The 20,299-nt window shown below is 42.1% G+C and overlaps 2 protein-coding genes across 2 annotated transcripts in view; one reads left to right on the forward strand and one right to left on the reverse strand.

Moving 5' to 3' along the window:
• Window positions 1-20,299, reverse strand: part of MCF2L2 (MCF.2 cell line derived transforming sequence-like 2) — a 191,182-nt gene that overhangs the window by 104,133 nt on the left and 66,750 nt on the right. The window contains exons 10-11 of the mRNA XM_024767261.1: window positions 17,357-17,548; window positions 14,263-14,454 (exon numbers count right to left, since the gene is read on the reverse strand). Of these exons, the coding sequence (XP_024623029.1) occupies window positions 14,263-14,454; window positions 17,357-17,548 (384 nt within the window). The remainder of the gene's footprint in view (window positions 1-14,262; window positions 14,455-17,356; window positions 17,549-20,299) is intronic.
• B3GNT5 (UDP-GlcNAc:betaGal beta-1,3-N-acetylglucosaminyltransferase 5) overlaps window positions 1-20,299 on the forward strand; it is a 64,004-nt gene that overhangs the window by 41,491 nt on the left and 2,214 nt on the right. The window contains exon 4 of the transcript XR_003006212.1: window positions 17,430-17,593. The gene's annotated coding sequence lies outside the window, so the exon portion shown is untranslated. The remainder of the gene's footprint in view (window positions 1-17,429; window positions 17,594-20,299) is intronic.

Consider the following 20,299-nt stretch of genomic DNA (forward strand, 5'->3'; position numbering starts at 1 on the left):
AAGACTCATTTGAAAAATGAACATAAAATATCTCGTTAAAATACAATTAATTGTACAATAGTGATTGTATGTTGAAATAATATTTTGCACAAAGTTTAAAGAAAACATTATTAAAAACTGATTTCACTTGTTTTTTACTTTTTAAAATGCGGCTACTAGAAAATGTTAAATTACGCGTGTGGTTTGCATTATTTTTTTTTTAATTTATTAATTACTTTATTTATTTTTGGCTGCACTGGGTCTTCGTTGCTACACACAGGCTTTCTCTAGTTGTGGCGAGCGGGGGCTATTCTTCGTTGGCGGTGCGTGGGCTTCTCATTGAGGTGGCTTCTCTTGTGGTGGAGCATGGGTTCTAGGAGCGCAGGCTTCAGTAGTTGTGGCACGCAGGCTCAGTAGTTGAGGCTCATGGGCTCTAAAGCACAGGCTCAGTAGTTGTGGCGCATGGGCTTAGTTGCTCCACGGCATGTGGGATCTTCCCGGACCAGGGCTCGAACCCGTGTCCCCTGCATTGGCAAGCGGATTCTTAACCACTGCGCCACCAGGGAAGTCCTGCATTATATTTCTATTGCAAAGTGTTGATCTAGACCAGGGGTTGGCAATTTTTCTGTAAAGGATCAAATAGTAAATATTTCAGGCTTTGCAGACCATCTGGTCTCTGTCGAATCTGTCGAACTTGGCTGTCTTAGCATAAAAGCAGTCATAGATGATAGATAATACATAAATGAAAGACAGCAGCTGTGTTCTGATAAAACTTGGTTTACAGAAATAGGTAGCAAGCAGCTTTGGCCTATGGGCTGTAGTTTGCTGACCCCTACTCAGAGTCTGTGTCTAAAAGGTCACTTCAGAGAATGTGCCTCTGGCCTCAGGAAGCTCAGTTGTGCCGTGGACTAAAGGTTCTGATTACACAGCTAGCTATGAGTCCAAGTCCCCAAAAAAGCCAAATTCCCTTATGTCAGGGTGATGTATTTCTGGGGGGATGGTTATAAGACACAACTACTCTGCCCTTCTGGTCCAGTGATGAGCTTAAGGAAACTGAGACATGGGTGTTAATTGCTGCTCAAAGATCAAGAAATCTAACTCAGTGAATGATTGTCAAATTGGTGTTGTGTGGGGGACAGCCCTGGTGTGAGGTCAGTGTCACATGCTAGAGCCCAGTGACTCGCCACTCGGGCTAGACAGGACTTGGATCACCTTTGCCCTTTTGCAGCTTTCTCTTGAGACCCCAGGGTGAACTCTGGAAATAATGAGGCAGTCAGAAGAGACCCTAAATTCCTAAACTCAGATGAGGGGGAGGTAGTGCAAGATTAACCATTGCATTCCCCTCTTTCCTCTTTTTACTTGTAAATCCATTCTCCATACCACAATCAGAATTATCTTTCAAAAATTAAATATGATCATATAACTTCCCTGTTTAAAAGCCCTGCAGGGGCTCTCCGCTGCATCAGGATAAAGTCCAGACTCCTCATTCGGGAGCTCTGAGCTCTTCAGGACTTGACCCTGGTCTCCCTCCAGTCTCCCACCTGCCAGTACCCACCCTTCACACTCCAGCCTCCAGCTGCGCCAGTTTCCCTAATACTCGGTTCCAGCCTCTCTGCCTTTGCACCTCTGTTCCTTCTGCTGAGGTCCCCTCCCTCCACTTTGTGTTCCCTGAAAACCCCTACCTAGTCTTCCAGACCAAATTTAGGCATCCTCTCCTATGAACACCCTGGCCTCCCCCGGCTGAGCTGACCAATGCCTCCTCTATGTGCCTCACACTCCCTTCCATTCTATCTGCTCTTGGACTAAGGAGCATTTACTGGGGACATGTTTGTCTTCCACCAAACTGCCAGCACTTTGATACAGGGACTGTGACTTTCATTGTTGATTCCCAGAATAAAGGGCAAACTGGGTACCCAACGAATATTTGAAGAATCAAATTTTGCTGTTTGCTACTGAGATTGTTTAATTCCCTGGACTGGGCAGTGAAAGTGAATAAGGGAGAAAAATCAAAACAGCAGCACTAAGAGGATAGCACAACAGCAATGTATTAGGAAAAAACACTTTGAAGAGCCTCAGACAGAGACAGGGTGGCTGCTATAAGAACAACAGTTTAACTGCTGATGTCGTTTTGATCATCACTGTGTCTTAAATGTAACAGACTCAATCTTTTAGACATAGAGTACCTGTTCTTGAGATACAAATTTTATTTTTTAGAATAGTTTTAGATTTACAGAAAAATTGCAAAATAGTACAGAGTTCCCATATACACCACACTCAATCTCCCCTATGATTAACATCTTATGTTAGTATGGTACATTTGTTACAATTAATGAACCGATACTGATACATTATTTTTATTATTAAAATAAATTATTATTAAATAAAATCTATGCTTAGATTTTCTTAGGTTTTTTTTTTTTGCGGTATGCGGGCCTCTCACTGCGGTGGCCCCTCCCGTTGCGGAGCACAGTCTCTGGACGCGCAGGCTCAGCGGCCATGGCTCATGGGCCCAGCTACTCCACAGCATGTGGGATCTTCCCGGACTGGGGCACGAACCTGTCCGCCTCGGCAGGCGGACTCTCAACCACTGCGCCACCAGGGAAGCCTCCAGATTTTCTTAGTTTTTACCTAATGTACCTTCCCCCACTCCCAGGATACCACATTACATTTAGTTGTCATGAGGTCTTAGGCTCTTCTTGGCTGTGACAGTTTCTCAACTTTTCCTGTTTTTTGATGAACTTGACTGTTTTGAGGATTATTGGTCAGGTATTTTGTAGAATGTCCCTCAGTTGGGATTTATATGATGCTTTACACATAATTAGACTGCAGTTATGGGGTTTTGGGGGGGAAGACCACAGAAATAAAGTGTCATTTTCATCACACCATATCAAGGGTACATACTATCTATATGACTTTAGACTCTTGATGTTGACCATGATCACCTGGCTGAGATAGTATTTGTTAGGTTTCTCCACTGTAAAGTCACTCTTTTATTTCTTCCTTCCCATACTGTACTCTTTGGAAGAAAGTCATTATGGGCAACCCACACTTAAGGAGTGGAGAGTTATGCCAGAGTATCTACATAAATAATTTGGAATTCTTCTGTATGGGAGATTAGTTTCCTTTCCTCCATTTATTTATTTATTCCATCATGTATTTATATCACAATGGATTCATGATATCTATTTTATACTCTGAGTTGTAATCCAATATTACTTTACGAATTTTGTTGCTCAAATTGTTCCAGCATTGGTCACAGGGAGCTCTTTCAATTGCCTCCTATGTCCCATCATTGTGGTTTGTTTTGTTTTGTTTTGAGCAGTTCCTTACTTTCTGGCACTATAAGATGCTCTGGGATCATCTTTTTTTAAAAAAATTGAAGTATAGTTGATTTATAATATTATATTCATTTCAAGTATACAACAGAGTGATTCAGTATTTTTATAGATTATACTCTATTAAAAGTAATTATAAAATATTGGCTATATTCCCTGTGCTGTACATATAACATTGTAGCTTATTTATTTTATACATAATAGTTTGTACCTCTTAATCCTTTACCCCATCTTGCCCTCTCTCCTTCCCTCTCCTACTGGTAATCCCTTGTTTGTTCTTCATATCTGTGAGTCGGTTTCTGTTTTGTTATATTCCTTCATTTGTTTTATTTTTTAGATTCCACATACAAGTGGTAACACAGAATGTCTGTCTTTCTGTGTCTGACATTTCACTAAGCATAATGCACTCTAGGTCCATCCACGTTATTGCAAATGGCAGAATTTCATTCTTTTTAATGGCTGGGTAATATTCCACTATATATATAAATATATATATATATATATTTATATATAGTGGAATATATATAGGTATATATATATCAATCACATATATATACACTGTATATATACACAGCGTTATATATTTTCTTTATCCATTCATCTGTTGATGGGCACTTAGGTTGCTTCCATATCTTGGCTATTATAAATAACGCCGTTATGAACATTGGTGTGCATTGTATCTTTTCAAATTAGTGCTTTCATTTTCTTTGGGCATATACCCAGGAGTAGAATTGCTGGATCATATGGAAGTTCTATTTGCAGTTTTTTGAGGAAACGCCACACTGTTTTCCACAGTGGTGGCACCAATTTACATTTCCACCAACAGTGTATACGAGTTCCATTATCTCCATTATCTTCAGTTTGAATGCCTTCATAAAAAAATTGAAGTAGAGTTGATTTACAATGTTGTGGCAATCTCTGCTGTACAGCAAAGTGACTCAGTTATCCACATAGAGACATTCATTTTTATATTATTTTCCATTATGGTTTATCCCAGGATACTGAATATAGTTCCCTGTGTGATACAGTAGGCCCTTGTTGTTTACCCATTCTAAATGTAATAGTTTGCATCTAACAACCCCAAACTCCCAGTCCATCTCTCTCCCTCCCCCCTCCCCCTTGGCAACCACAAGTCTGTTCTCTATGTGTGTGAGTCTGTTTCTGTTTTGTAGATAGGTTCATTTGTGCCATATTTTAGATTCCACATATAAGAGAATATCATATTTCTCTTTCTTTCTGACTTACTTCACTTAGTATGATAATCTCTAGCCACATCCATGTTGCTGCAAATGGCATTATTCTTTTTTTATGGCTGAGTAGTATTCCATTGTCTATATGTACCACATCTTTATCCATTCATCTGTCCATGGACATTTAGGTTGTTTCCATGTTTTGGCTATTGTGAATAGTGCTGCTATGAACATAGGGATGCATGTATCTTTCTGAATTAGAGTTCTGTCCAGGTATATTTCCAGGAGTGGGATTGCTGAATCATATGGTAGTTCTATTTTTAGTTTTCTGAGGAACCTCCATACTGTTCTCCATAGTGGCTGTACCAACTTACATTCCCACCAACAGTGTAGGAGGGTTCTCTTTTCTCCACACCCTTTCCAGCATTATGTTATTGGTAGACTTTTTGATGATGGCCATTCTGACTGGTGTGAGCTGGTACCTCACTGTAGTTTTGATTTGCATTTCTCTAATAATTGGTGATGTTGAGCAGACTTCCTGGAGGGCAGGGCAGGTGCCTGCCCCCCGGTGGGGGGAGCTGGGCCTTGGCCCTCTGATAGTCAAGGCCATGTCTAGAGGATGTCTAGAGGTGGCTGTGGGGTCAGGAAGTCTTTAGGTAGCCTGTCTGCTCCTGGGTGGGGCTGAGTCCCCACCCAGTTTGCTTGGCCAGTCCCAGCACTGGAGCCTACATGCTCTTGAGTGGGGTCAGGTCTTGGTGCTAATGAGCTACAGGAAGGGTACCACAATGGTGCCCACCCACAACAGTGTCCAGTGGTAGAAGGAACTCCCAAGCATGGTTGCCGCCAGTATCTATGTGCCCAGGGTGAGCCGCAGCCGCCCTCCACCTCTCCAAGACCAGCAGGTGGGTCTGGCCCAGGCTCCTATCAAATTACTGCTTTTACCCTGGGTCCCAGAGCATGTAGGATTTTGTGTGTGCCCTTTAAGAATGAAGTCCTTACTTCCCCCGGTCCTGTGAAACTCCCTAAATTAAGCCCTGCTGACCTTCAAAGCCAAATGCCCTGGGGGTTCCTCTTCCCAGTGCAGGACCCCTGAGCTGGGGAGCCTGATGTAGGGCTCAGAACTCTCCTTTCTGTGGGAGAAACTCTGCAATATAATTATTCTCCAGCTTGTGGGTCACCCACCTGGGGGTATAGGACTTGATTATATTGTGAGTCTGCCCCTTCTACCCATCCTGTTGTGGTTCCTTCTTTATGTCTTTAGTTGTACAAGATCATTTCTTGTAGGTTCTGGTCTTTTTCATTCAATGGTTGTTCTACAAATAGCTCTGATTTTTGTGTGCTTGTGAGAGGAGGTGAGCTCGGCATCTTTCTAATCTGCCATCTTGGCCAATCTCAGAAATAGCCTTTAACATGTTGAGACATGTTCCCTCTATACCAAATTTGAAGAGAATTTTTATCATGAATGGATGTTGAATTTTGTCAAATGCTTTTTCTGTGTCTATTGAGATGATCATGTGATTTTTATCCTTCCTTTTGTTAATGTGGCTATCACATTGATTGATTTGCAGATCTGGAACTATCCTTGTATCCCTGGAATTAATCCCACCTGATCATGGTGTATAATCCTTTTTATATATTGTTGAATTCAGTTCGCTAATATTTTGTTGAGGAGTTTTGCATATATATTCATCAGAGATATTGGCCTGTAATTTCCTTTTTTTGTGGTGCCTTTGGTTTTAATATCAGGGTAATGGTGGCTTCACAGAATGAATTTGGGAGTGCTCCCTCTTCTGCAATTTTTTTGGAATAGTTTGAGAAGGACAGGTATTTTCTCTTCTTTATATGTTTGGTAGAACTCCCTTGTGAAGCCATCTAGTCCCGGACTTTTGTTTGATGGGAGTGTATTTTTATTACAAATTCAGTCTCACTACTAGTAACTGGTCTGTTCAGACTGTCTATTCCTTTCTGATTCAGTCTTTGAAGATTGTATGCTTCTAGAAATTTATCCATTTCTTCTAGTTGTCCAATTTGTTAGCATATAACTTTGTATTATGATTTTTTTTTGTATTTCTGTGATATTGGTTGTTATTTCTCCTCTTTCATTTCTTATTTTGTTAACTTGGGTCCTCTCTCTTTTTTCTTGATGAGCCTAGATAAAGGCTTTTAAATTTTGTTTATCTTTTCAAAAAACTAGCTCTTGGTTTCATTGATCTTTTCTATTGCTTTTTGGTCTCTATTTTATTTATTTCTTCTCTGATCTTTATTACTTCCTTCCTTCTGCAGACTTTGGGCTCTGTTCATCTTTATCTAATTCCTTTAGATGCCAGGTTAGGTTGTTTGAGATTTTTCTTGTTTCTTGAGGTAGTCCTGTATCATTATAAACTCTTAGAACTGCTTTTGCTGCGTGCCATAGATTTTGGAAAGTTGTGTTTTTATTTCCACTTGGCTTGAGGTATTTTCTCATTTCCTCTTTGATTTCTTCATTTACTCACTGGTTTTTTAGTAGCATGTTGTTTAGTCTATACATGTTTGTATTCTTCCCATTTTCTTCCTGTAATTGATTTCTAGTTTCATATATCTGTGGTCAGAAAAATCGCTTGATATAATTTCTATACTCTTAAATGTGTTGAGAATTGTTTTGTAGCCTGGCGTGTGACCTATCCTGGAGAACATTCCATGTGCACTTGAAAAGAAAGTATATTCTGCTGGTTTTGGATAGAATGTCCTGTGGCTATCTATTAAGTCCAACTGGTCTAATATACCATTCAAGAGTATTGTTTCCTTATTGATTTTTGTCTGGATGTGTTGCCCATTGATATGAGTGGGGTGTTAAAGTCACCTACTATTATTGTATTATTGTGGTATTCTCCCTTTATGTCTGTTAATATTTGCTTTATATATTTAGGTTTTCCTATGCTAGGTACATATATGTTAATGAGTGTTATATCCCTTGTATATTCTTGATCCTTTTATCATTATACAATGCCCTTCTTTGTCCTTTGTTATAGACTTTGCTTTAAAGTCCATTTTGTCTGATACTGCTACCTTTGCTTTCTTGTTTCCATTTGTACAAAATATCTTTTCCCATCCTCTCACTTTCAGTCTGTGTGTCTTTAGCTCTGAAGTGAGTCTCTTGTAAGCCACCTATAAAGAGGTCTTATTCTTTTTTTATCTGATCAGCCATTCTATGTCTTTTGATTGGAGCATTTAGTCCATCGACATTTAAAATAATTATTGACATCTTTGTACTTGTTGCCATTTTGTTACTTGTTTTCTGGTTCTTTTTGTAGTTCTTCTCTGTTGTTTCCTTCTTCTTTTAGTTTCTTACATTGTGGTTTCATGATTTTCTTTAGTGGAATGCTTGTGTTCTTTCCTCTTGGGTTTTTGTGTTTCTATTGTAGGTTTTGATTTGTGGTTACTATGGGGTTCATTCTATGTTGACCGGTAACTATAATTACTTGTTTTAAACTGGTATACTCATTTAAGTTCAAACACATTCTAAAAGAGCTACATTTTAAAAATTTCCCTTCCCCATGTTCTGTGTTTTTGATGTCATATTTTACATCTTCATGTGTACCCCTTCACTGTTTATTGTAGTTATAGTTGATTTTATAATAATTTTTGTCTTTTAATCTTCATACTAGCTTATTTAAATGGTTCATCCACAGTCTTTACTATATATTTGCCTTTACTATTGGGATTTCTCCTTTCCTATAGATTCTTACTTCTTCTTGTAGCCTTTTCTTTCCATTTAGAGATGAGCCTTTAATATTTCTTGTAGCATCCATTTAGTATCGATGAACTCTTAGTTTTTGCTCATCTGAGAAGTTCTTTATCTCTAAAAGATAATCTTGCTGTGTAGAATATCCTGCATTGTAGGTTTTACCCTTTCAGCACTTTAAATATATCACGGCCAATCCCTTCTGGCCTGCAAAGTTTCTGCAGAAAAATCAGCTGATAGCCTTATGAGGGTTCCCTTGTATATCATTCTTTGTTTTTCGCTTGCTGACTTTAGAATTCTCTCTTTAACTTTTGCCATTTTAATTATGATGTCTTAATGTGGGTCTCTTTGGCGGATTCTTAACCGCTGTGCCACCAGAGAAGCTCTCTAGTTCCTTAATATTCCCACTGTGTTCATCTATTCTTTTCCCTGGTTCAGTTAGCATTATTATTACTAATGCTTGGAACTATTTATCTGGTAAATTATTTATCTCTGTTTCATTAGTTGTTTTTTCAGGTTTTTTCCCTTGTTCTTTCATTTGAAACAAATTTCTCTGTCTTCTTATTCTGCTTAACTTTTTCTGTCTTTATGAAATTAGGTGAAACAGTTATCTATCCTGGTCTTGAAGGGTTGTCCTCTGTGGGAGCATCCCTACACAGTCTGCATGTGCCCAGTAGCTTTGATGGGAGAGCTGGATCTGACATGAGCACAAGTCACATCTTTCCTCAGGGTGTGCTGGCAGCTAGCATCTTGGTAGGTGGTGGGGCTGGAGAAGGAGGGGCTGAAGCCAGGGCCAGGTGTGAGGCAGGACTTCCCCTCTGCTCAGTGGCCATCACTGCCCTGTTGGGTGTGGGGTCTGATCCCAAATTGCTGGAACAGAGGTCCTGAGGGCTGGGTCTGAGCTGGTTCTAAGTGTCTGCTCTCCCCTTCCCCTTCCAGCATTGATACCTTTGCCCCAGAGGGGAGCAGTGCTGGAACAAGAGGTGCCAGAGTGGGCACCTGGTGCAGGCTGGGGTGTGTGCTGGCATGAATCTGTTTCTGTTTTGTAAATAAGTTCATTTGTCATATTTTAGATTCCACATATAAGTGACATCATATGATATTTGTCTTTCTCTTTCTGACTTACTTCACTTAGTATGATAATATCCAGGTCCACCCATGTTGCTGCAAATGGCATTATTTCATTCTTTTTTTATGGCCGAGTACTATTCCATTGTATATATATACCACATCTTCTTTATCCATTTACCTGTCGATGGACATTTAGGTTGCTTTCATGTCTTGGCTATTGTAAATAGTGCTGTAATGAACACTGGGGTGCATGTATCTTTCTAAATTAGAGTTTTGTCTGGATATATGCCCAGGAGTGGGATTGCTGGATCGTATGACAACTCTGTTTTTAGTTTTTTGAGGAACCTCCATACTGTTTTCCATAATGCATGCACTAATATACATTCCCACCAACAGTGTAGAAGGGTTCCCTTTTCTCCACATCCTCTCCAGCATTTGTTATTTGTAGACTTTTTAATGATGCCTACTCTGACTGGTGTGAGGTGGTAGCTCATTGTAGTTTTGATTTGCATTTCTCTGATAATTAGCAACACTGAGCATCTTCTCATGTGCTTCTTGGCCATCTGTATGTCTTCTTTGGAGAAATGTCTATTTAGGTCTTCTGCCCATTTTTCAATTGGGTCATTTGTTTTTTGGTATTGCATTGTATGAGCTGTTTGTATATCTTGGAAATTAAGCCCTTGTCAGTCACATTGTTTGCAAATATTTTCTCCTAGTCTGTAGGTTGCCTTTTCATTTTATTTATGGTTTCCTTTGCTGTACAAAAGCTTGTAAGTTTGATTAGCTCCCATCTGTTTATTTTTGCTTTTATTTCTATTGTCTTGGGAGACTGACCCAAGAAAACATTGCTGCAATTTATGTCAGAGAATGTTTTGCCTATGCTTTCTTCTAGGAGTTGTATGGTGTCATGTCTTATATTTAAGTCTTTAAGCCATTTTGAGGTTATTTTTGTGTATGGTGTGAGGGAGTGTTCTAACTTCATTGACTTACATGCATCAATCCATCTTTCCCAACACCACTGACTGAAGAGACTGTCTTTTCTCCATTGTATATTCTTGCCTCCTATGTCAAAGATTAATTGACCATAGGTGTGTGGGTTTATTTCTGGGCTCTCTATTCTGTTTCATTGATCCATACATCTGTTTTTGTGCAAATACCATGCTGTTTTGATTACTGTAGCTTTGCAGTATTGTCTGAAGTCTACAGGGTTATGCCTCCCGCTTTGTTCTTTTTATTCAGGATTGCTTTGGCAATTCTGGGTCTTTTATAGTTCCATATAAATTTTAGGATTATTTGTTGTAGTTCTGTGAAAAAAGTCATGGTAATTTGATAGGGATCATATTAAATCTGTAGATTACTTTGGGTAGTATGGCCATTTAAACAGTATTAATTCTTCCAATCCAACAGCATGGGATATCTTTCCATTTCTTTGAATCATCTTCAGTTTCCTATATTAATGCTTTATAGCTCTCAGCACATAAGTCTTTCCACCTCTTTGGTCAGGTTTATTCCTGAGTGTTGTTGTTTTTTTTTTGATGCAATTTTAAAAGGGATTGTTTTTTACTTTCCCTTTTTTAGTGTACAGAATGCAACCGATTTCTGTATGTTAATATTGCATGCTGCTACCTTGCTGAATTCACTTATCAGTTCTAGCAGTTTTTGTGTGGAGTCTTCAGAGTTTTCTATATATATTATCATGTCATCGGCATATAATGACAATTTTACGTCTTCTCTTCCAACTTGGATACCTTTTATTTATTTCTCTTGTCTGACTGCTGTGGCTAGAACTTCCAATACTATGTTGAATAGAAGTGGTGAGAGCAGGCATCCTTGTCTTATTTCAGATTTTAGTGGGAAGGGTTTCAGCTTTTCACCATTGAGTATTATGTTGGCTGTGGGTTTGTCATAAATAGCTTTTATTATGTTGAGATATGTTCCCTCTATACCCACTTTGGTAAGAGTTTTTCTCATGAATGGATGTAGAATTTTATCAAATGCTTTTTCTGCATCTATTGAGATGATCACGTGGCTTTTGTCTTTTCTTTTGTTGATGTGGTGTATCACATTGATCAATTTGCATATGTTGAACCATACTTGTGACCCTGGGATGAATCCAATTTCATTGTGGTGTCTAATCTTTTTTATGTGCTGTTTGATCCCACTGGTTTTTAATCCAGCTAAAGGGACTTGTCCTCCCAGTGTCAGACCCCGGGGCTGGGGCACCCAATATGCGGTTCAAACTGCTCACTCCTCAGGGAGCATCTCTGAACCTGTGTAACCCCCCTCCTCTCTGTGTCCCCTCCCAGGGGTGTGGTCCCAACCTGATTGCTTTTCTTCCCTTTCTACCTGATTCCATGTGGATCTTTTTTTACAGCTTTGGTTGTATAAGTGTCTTTCTACCAGTCTCGTTTGTTTCCAGTGAGAATTGCTCCACTTGTAGATGTATTTTTGATGTGTTTGTTGGGAGAGGTAAGCTCTGCATCCTCCTACTCTGCCATCTTGATCTCCCTCTCTAGGATCATTTTGTGTATTTCCTTTCCCAGTCCTAGATACAGACATTTCTCCAAGGAGCCCTGTTCTCTTCTATTGGAGAATGGTATAAGAAACCAAGATCTCGGTGGTGGGTGTGCTCACTGATAGTAGGGGTCTCATTGTTTCTATGCCTGGCATCAACTGCCCAAGGAGATACATGTGTCTATACCAAAGTGTGTATATGCATATAACTAGGATTATTTTTATATAGAGAGAGTACAAGTTTTGTCAACCAAGTCATTACTCCTCAGTGGACAAAACTCTGACACAACAGCATATTTAAATATTATAATCTAGAATTTTACTCCAAACCAAAAGAAGAAAAGATAGGTTTGGGGGATTTTTTTGGTCCATTTTGAATTTTTAAAATAAATATTTCTTTTGGTCTTCTCCTTCCTCCATGTTTCTGCCTATTTCCCAGAGGTGGTTTATTAAGTTTTATTTATTTCCTGGTGGCTGGTGTGGTCAGGAAGTTTGCTGATGTTGGCCAAAATGGCAGCTGTGGCCACAAGTTTCCCTGGTTGACCTGATACACTTGTTTGAGGCACTAATGGACGTGGAGCTGGGTGAGACTGTTCTCCTTTAGGAATATGATATGAGGCTACCAATCCTGGGTCTACAATATAGCACACACACCAGATGGGCCTTCTCTCTGTCCTCTCTGCAGGGAATTAGAAGGGTCCCTATGTCAGGGGAAGGTAGACCTGCCTAACCACTCCCAGTATCACCTCAAGATCACATCTTACCAGCAAAACTCACTGGGAAGAGTCAGGGAAAGAACATCACTGAGGCACAATCCCACACCAAGCTGCCCCCACTGTATCTGACCCACTCTGCCACCTGCCACTTGTTCAGCAAACACGGATTGGACACCAGGCACAGACTAGGCACAGGGACACAGAGATGGGTGAGGCTCTTGTCTCACTGCAGCTCCCAGTGTAATAGACAAGACAGACATTAAAAATAAATAGCCAGAATACAGTTTGTTATGTATCATTTTGGAGCAAAGTCTCTTAGCCTGGATCCATGGATGGACTTCAGGGTGTCCCCTAAAATTAATCATAAAAAGTTGTATATGCTGGGTATTCCCTGTCTGCTCCCCCACTATATCTTCTCTATACTGTTCTGTGTCCCAGGAAGCTGACCTCTACAGACTCCATCAGATGGGCTCACTAGATGCCCATGGGCTTTTAGCTGGATTTGGCTAGTGAGATGTACCACCAGGAAATCTGAGAGGGAGAGAGAAAAGTAGGGGTATATATTTCTCCACCAGTGGCTGCATTCCTCTGCCCAAGGCCACAGATCTTACTGGCTACCTCTCTTACAGTCACAGCTGTAGTGCTTCTTGGGTTCCCCTTTGTCTTTCAGGCTTAGGGGTGGTAACTGCTCCCTGTTTCTTTGTAGCCCAGGGTGCTTCACCATCCATATTGGGTTTCCTAAATTCTGTCCATATCTTTGTAAACAGTGCCTACATCAAACTCCATTCAATCATTTTGAGTGTGTGGAACCCTGAAAATATGTGAATCAGATTCGCAAAAGGGTCCATGACTCAAAAGAGGTAAAAAAGCCCCTTCTGCAGAAGTACATACAAGGTGATGTGGATCTAAGAGGAAGGTGTACTATCTATAACTCTGCTGGCTTCACAGAGCAGTGCTCCACTCAAAATGCAAATCTGATCAAGTTATTCCCCTGCTTAAATCCTTCAGTGGCTCTCAGAATAAAGACCAAACTCCTTCATATGGCCAGCGAAGCCACACTTCATCTACACCTCTCTAATCTCACCCCAAAGACTCTTCCCTTGTTCTCTGTACTCTAGCCATTCTGAATTTTGGGTTCTGCACTTGTGCCAGGCTCCTGTCAGCCCTACAGCCTTGCACACTCTGATCCTCCTGTCTGGAAAGCCTCCCCTATCTTCTCTACTCATTTTCTGGGCCTTGGCTCAAGTGACTCTTCCCAGGGAACTTCCCTGACCCCCAGTCCAGGTCAAGTTCCTCTGTCACATACCCCATAGAACCCTGAATCCATCCTTCAGAGCACTTGTCTCAGCTTGCAACACATTTTTGTGTTTTGTGTTTGATATTTATTAATGTCATACATAAACTGTATGACATACATACACTGTAAGCTCCATGAAGGATGGAACCACATCTATTTCTGCTCATAATTGTGTCCTCTGCATTCAGCACAGTGCCTAATACATCAGAGATGCTTATAAGTATTTGCAGAGAAATGAATGAGTGAAAGTGATATTTGAATCAGGCCATGAAGGGTCAGTTTGCCAGGAAGCACAGACCAGGAGTCTAAGAGGCCACCTGAGGGCTCAAGAGCCAGTTAATCTGCTCAGTACATCCTACATAGATTTTCTTGGGCAACAGGCAAAGTCCCCCCACATCCCTTTCCCAACCACAGGATCAAAATAACTCAGAAACGTTACCTTTACATCAAGAGTGAGCATCAGCTCATACTGGTTGTAAAACTCGTTGGGGCTGGGCAACTGGTACTCCTTCGCTGTGCCCAGGAATGTCTCAATGTCAGTCAAGGCAATGTCAACCCCCTCTCGGGACTGGCACTTGTCTACAGCTTGGGAAGCCAAGAGGTAGATTCCTTCTTCACACCACTGGCTGACCTTTTAGAAAGAAACACAGTGCCCTTTGCAGTTAGCCTGCCCACAACTCAGCCACCACAGTCCTCAGGAGGTCCAACCTCATATGGGGTCTACAAGGATTCTGAGACAACAAGGAATTGTCATGGCACAGCATCAAGTTTAGAGGTCCAACCACTATAAATATAACCATGAGGTGGACAAGCCCAAATCAATTTTACATCTGCATACTTTTCAAGGAAGTCACTTAGTCAAAAAATAAATCATATAAGCATTCTTCTTTTCTCCACTGACAGTAATTGCCACATCTCTAAGAGGAGAGAGTTGAGTATTTCTACGTTTGGTCTAACCATAGAGAAATGCAACCAGTGGCTTTTTGGGTTTACCTTCTAGGCCAATTTCTTGCATCCTAATTGGTTACAAGAGCACAGAGTAAATAATGAGGCTTTAGACCTGACTCCTACATGCCTTCCTGGGAGAGGGAATGTCTCTATTAACACAAACACCACTGTCCTCTGTCCACATTTGCATTTATTAGCGTTTGTCTTTCCAAGGGAAGCATCTAAGAATGCAAAGCTTTTAGCTCAGAACAGCAGTACTTAAACCTTCCAGAATGCTGGAATGAAAGCAGATAAGTAATGAATTCTAACAATTCAATTTTTAAAAAACTTAGAAAAAGACAAGGGCCATTGTGCTGTCTGAATATTTGTATGAAAAAAAGCTGCCCTTGCAAGTACATCTGCATTTCCATTTACCCTGTGACCTGAAAAGCTATGTAAAATAACTGTACAGAGAAAAAAGACCAAAAGGGAGCTCTCTAAAGTAGTTATCTCTAAGTGGGAAAATTACAGGCAAATTAAATTTGTCTTTACTTTCCCTAAATTACCTACACTGAATGTGTACTACTATTAGAATAACAAAAAAATCATAAAGCTATTTAAAAATGGATAATTCCCACTGTGTGGGGATGAGGAGGGGAGTGGAATGTAATTAGTGTCCATAAGTAACTTTTTTCCTCCTCCTTCCTATATTTTTGGACTTTCAAAATAATAGAAAATTATGCTTTGATATATACTGTGAAAACTTTCTCTTTAAACATCATGCCTGTATCTGCAGAAAACACTAAGCTGGGGTCTTCTGCAGAGTCACAGCAGCTACTCACTCTCCGAGACACACACACACACACACACACACACACACACAACACACACACACACACACACACACACACGCAGTCCACAGACTGGCGTTAGGCTATTATCTCTGGCAGGCCCTTCTGAGCCACTTGCTTCTGGAACAGCTATATTTCCTTGACACTAAAATCCCTTTGGCAGTGGGATGATGTAAACAGCCTGGGCGGGTGCCCCCAGCTATCAGAGAGAAACAATTGTGGAAATGGAGCATGCTGACTCACAGCGGGGAGCTCTCTGATGCCTGGAAACAGCTGACAGAGCAGGCTCCAGCAGTCACAGCCCCTGCTGACTGGCACTTGCCTCAGAGATCACTGCTGAAGGGCAGCGGGGGCCGTGCCCCCTCCCCGTGAGCACTCTGCATACAGTGTTGCTGTCTAGTCTAAGGAGCCTGGGGTTTGGAATTTGTCAGTCCTCACTTCAAACCTGTGATCCCCTATTTACGCCATGTGTGGTCTTGGGCAATCTTTTACCCCAGGGTTTTTCAGTGTTGTTCATGTACTACCTGCACCAAATCACCTGGGCACTTGAGGAAAATACTGGTTCCTGGGCATCATCCCACACTTACTAAACACAGACTGGCGTTAGGCTATTATCTCTGGCAGGCCCTTCTGAGCCACTTGCTTCTGGAACAGCTATATTTCCTTGACACTAAAATCCCTTTGGCAGTGGGATGATGTAAACAGCCTGGGCGGGTGCCCCCAGCTATCAGAGAGAAACAATTGTGGAAATGGAGCATGCTGACTCACAGCGGGGAGCTCTCTGATGCCTGGAAACAGCTGACAGAGCAGGCTCCAGCAGTCACAGCCCCTGCTGACTGGCACTTGCCTCAGAGATCACTGCTGAAGGGCAGCGGGGGCCGTGCCCCCTCCCCGTGAGCACTCTGCATACAGTGTTGCTGTCTAGTCTAAGGAGCCTGGGGTTTGGAATTTGTCAGTCCTCACTTCAAACCTGTGATCCCCTATTTACGCCATGTGTGGTCTTGGGCAATCTTTTACCCCAGGGTTTTTCAGTGTTGTTCATGTACTACCTGCACCAAATCACCTGGGCACTTGAGGAAAATACTGGTTCCTGGGCATCATCCCACACTTACTAAATCAGAGTCTCCCGAGTGGTACATCAGGAAATCTGCAATTATAGCAAGCTCACCTCATGTACTAAATGTTGTGACCCATTGACTTAACTATGCTGAATACCAATTTCTGTCTCTGTTAAATGAGGCCATTAATATCCTCCTCATAGGTTGTCTTGAGGATTAAATAGATGACATAATTATGCTCCTGGTAGGAACATAGTAGGTGCTCAGTAAATGGCAGGAGTGTATAGTGGTTGTTATTACTTAGGCTTCTTCAAAAGGATTCACAAACTGATGTCTTTACATGAGGAGAAGCACTTTGCAACTATAGTGCTTGGTTCTCTTTACACCTGATGGGGAATCATGAAAGGCCCCACAGGGCCAGGCCAAAACACACTCTTTAAGTCTGGGTCCACACAGAGGACACGGACTTTATAGTTTACTCGAATGGGATGTGGTGGATGGCTGGGGCATTTTTGACCTTCAATACCTCTATGACTTAGAATCTGCACAGTTTTTAATGCCTCTTGAGCGCTGTTTTCACATGAAGGACTTTATCCTCTCATCTCAGGAATCGTGAGGGGCAGGGAGGGCAAGTATGATTAAGAATGTTTCACAGAACATTTTGCAGACATCATGTTCGCAGCTTTGTTTTGCTCACCTTGTCCAACTGTCTATGCAACTCCAAGGACTTTTCTAAAATGTCATGTTTTTTCTTGTTTTCATTGATGAAGTCATCACAGAGGTGCCTGAGCTCTGCACACTGGGGTCTGATGGAGTCCACTGCATAGTGGTGGCTTTGGATGAGCTGGTCCCCAATTGCTGCGAGCAGCTGGGCCTTTTCCAAGGACTCCTGCAAAGTGAACACCCACAGCCAAGCATCAGAAGCCGAATCATGGTGAGGCTGGTATTTGCCTGGCACTGTGTGCTCCAAACTTGGAGGGAGGCTACGGAGGGGCTGGTCAGGTTTTAGGCTCAGAGACTGGGGCTGGGGAACCTGGGAAAGCACTGGGGTGGTTCAAGGTCCCCAGGAGGTCTAGCCTAGTCCAGGGTCATCTGCACTCTGAAGAAGAGCAAGTCATTCATTCAAATATTTGTTGAGTTCTGGGTTAAGCACTGAGGATACAGTGTTAACAAGCCAGGAATTTTCAGTTCAATGGAGAGCTCAGACACTAAGGCAGTTATACAAATAATGAACTTATTACAGCTGTGATACATTCTAGGGCAGAAGAGCATGAAGTATCATACTGCACAGAACTGGAGACTGAATTATCTTGTCAACTGAATGGAAAAGGAAAAGGGACAAACATGTGGCCCTGAGGAGAGGGGGGAGTAAAGCTGAGGTTGAGAAAATAGTAAAGATCTGGTTTGGGCAACCCTATGGGGGGCATCATGAGACTTAAGAATTATGTTTGTCTAAACCATTTCCTGCAGCCCACAAGGTCCCTGTCTGCTCTGATATCGTCTGCTTAGCAACTGTATCTCCTCCCTCTTTCTGCACAGCTTGTTTCGTTCTAACCATATGTACCAAGTTTTTCCTGTTTTTAATTCATTCATCATGTATCATTGAGGACCTGCCATGTACCAAGCACTGTCCAGGTACTGGGGGTTTGGTGGTAAACAAAGCAGGCAAAATTCCCTGCCCTCACGAAGCTTACATTTTAGTAGGAGACACAGGCAATAAACAAATATGTAGATAACATAATATCTTAGACAGTGGTGAGAGCTATGGAGAAAAATCAAACAGGGAGAGGAGGGCCGGGAGCACTGGTGGAGGAGCTGCTATTTTAAATAGGATAGTGAGAGAAGGACTCACTGAGAAGGTGCTGGCCACGCTGTGCAGAACACAGCAGCCTGAAACTGCTGTCCTTAGAAAGGCCTGCTTGCAAGGTTGGTCCTCGGCTGGCATCTGGGACAGTCAGGAGGGTTCCTATCATCCTTAATCAGAATGGCTCATGGTATCTAAACTGTTTGTGCAAACAATGTTTTATGCTAAAGATCTGCTTTCTTCTGGGATTCCGGAATTCTGGTATACGCCAGTCAGAGGCCACCAACATGACTAGCCCCCAACAAAAACTCTGGGCACTAAGCCCCTAATGAGCTTCCCCAACAGACAACATTTTACAATGCCGGTGCAAGCCATTGTTGGTGGCACTAAGTGCATCCTGTGGGATTCCAATGGGAAACGACCCTTGGAAGCCTGCACCTGGTTTCCTCCAGACTTTGCCCCATGTACCTCTTCCCTTTGCTGATTTTCCTTGGTATCCTTTCACTGTAATAAACCATAACCATAAGCATAATTATATGCTGAGTCCTACGAGCTCTCCTAGCAAATCTTCAAACCTGGGTGTGGTCTTGGGGACCCCTGACACAGGAGCCAAGATGTGAAGTGAGGGACAACCATGCAGCACTCGGCTGAGAGAGATGGGGGCATGTTTGACATGTTCAGGTAGCAGGAGGAAGCTACTGTGGCTGCAGCAGAGGAAGCAAGGAGGAAAGGAGGAGACATGAGCAGAGAGGAAAGGGGGATCTGACCAGGGAGGGCCTTGCTGCCATTGCGGGCACTTTGTCTCTTATTCATTGTGACATGGGATGCACTGGACGGTTTCGAAGACAGGACCTCATTCATATTTTTGAAAGGATCGCTTCAGCTGTGGTGTCAAGAATGCTAGAGAAGAGGGAAAGCAAGGAGACCAGTTAGGGGGCTACTGCAGTAATCCAGGTAAGAGGTGTGGCTTTAACAAGGCCAACAACCAAACCAGCTCCTATCTCAGCACCCTTCCCTGGGATGCTCCTCCCAGGTCTAAGCTCTTAGTTCACCCCCTCCCAGGCCTTCTCCCTCACTTTGTTCTCATTTTATAACAGCACTTACTTCTACCTGATAGTATTTTCTTTCTCTACTTTAAGGTATGAGTCCTCCCTCTTCCACCCATGCCCACCAATACATAAGCTCCGTGAGATCACTTAGTAGGCATCCCATAAATATTTGGTCAATAAGATAAAAGAATAAATGAACCAATGAACTAGGGGATGCAGTGATCTGCTTGGCTGGAACTGTGTGAACAACACTGACCTGAATCAAGACAGATGACTGCCACGTCCCCAGAGGCCTCCAGGACAGGAGGCCCACACACACCCTTGCTGACCAGGTTGAGCATCCAGGGTGCCACATTTGCCCTGGTTTAGCTTTTCATAGTAACACTAGGAAACATGGTGACTCCAGGTGATGACAACCTGCCCCTCTCTTAATTTACAGCGGTGTATGATTTCAACAATTTCAAAACCCCTGTCCCCTACCCAGTCAATCATTCGCCAAGTCCCACGGAGCACACCTCCTTCTTAATCCGTTTTGAACTCAACCCTTCCCTACCACCTCCTTGTCACTGTGTGCTCAGACCTTGGTGCTTTCTGACTGGGACAGCTGGTCTCCTTGATTTCCTTCAGGCTCTCCTTCAAATCACGCTCCACACTACTGACAAAATGGCAGTTCCATCACGACGTCTATTCCTGTCTACATCACTCCCGAGCCTCAAATCCTTTCCTGGCTCCCTACTGTCTTCAGGAAGAAGTTCAAACTCCTGACCAATGCACAGAAGGCCTTTCA

The sequence above is a fragment of the Neophocaena asiaeorientalis genome, unplaced genomic scaffold (assembly GCF_003031525.2).
Source record: "Neophocaena asiaeorientalis asiaeorientalis breed wild unplaced genomic scaffold, Neophocaena_asiaeorientalis_V1.1 scaffold225, whole genome shotgun sequence".
In the NCBI taxonomy this organism is placed as follows: domain Eukaryota; kingdom Metazoa; phylum Chordata; class Mammalia; order Artiodactyla; family Phocoenidae; genus Neophocaena; species Neophocaena asiaeorientalis.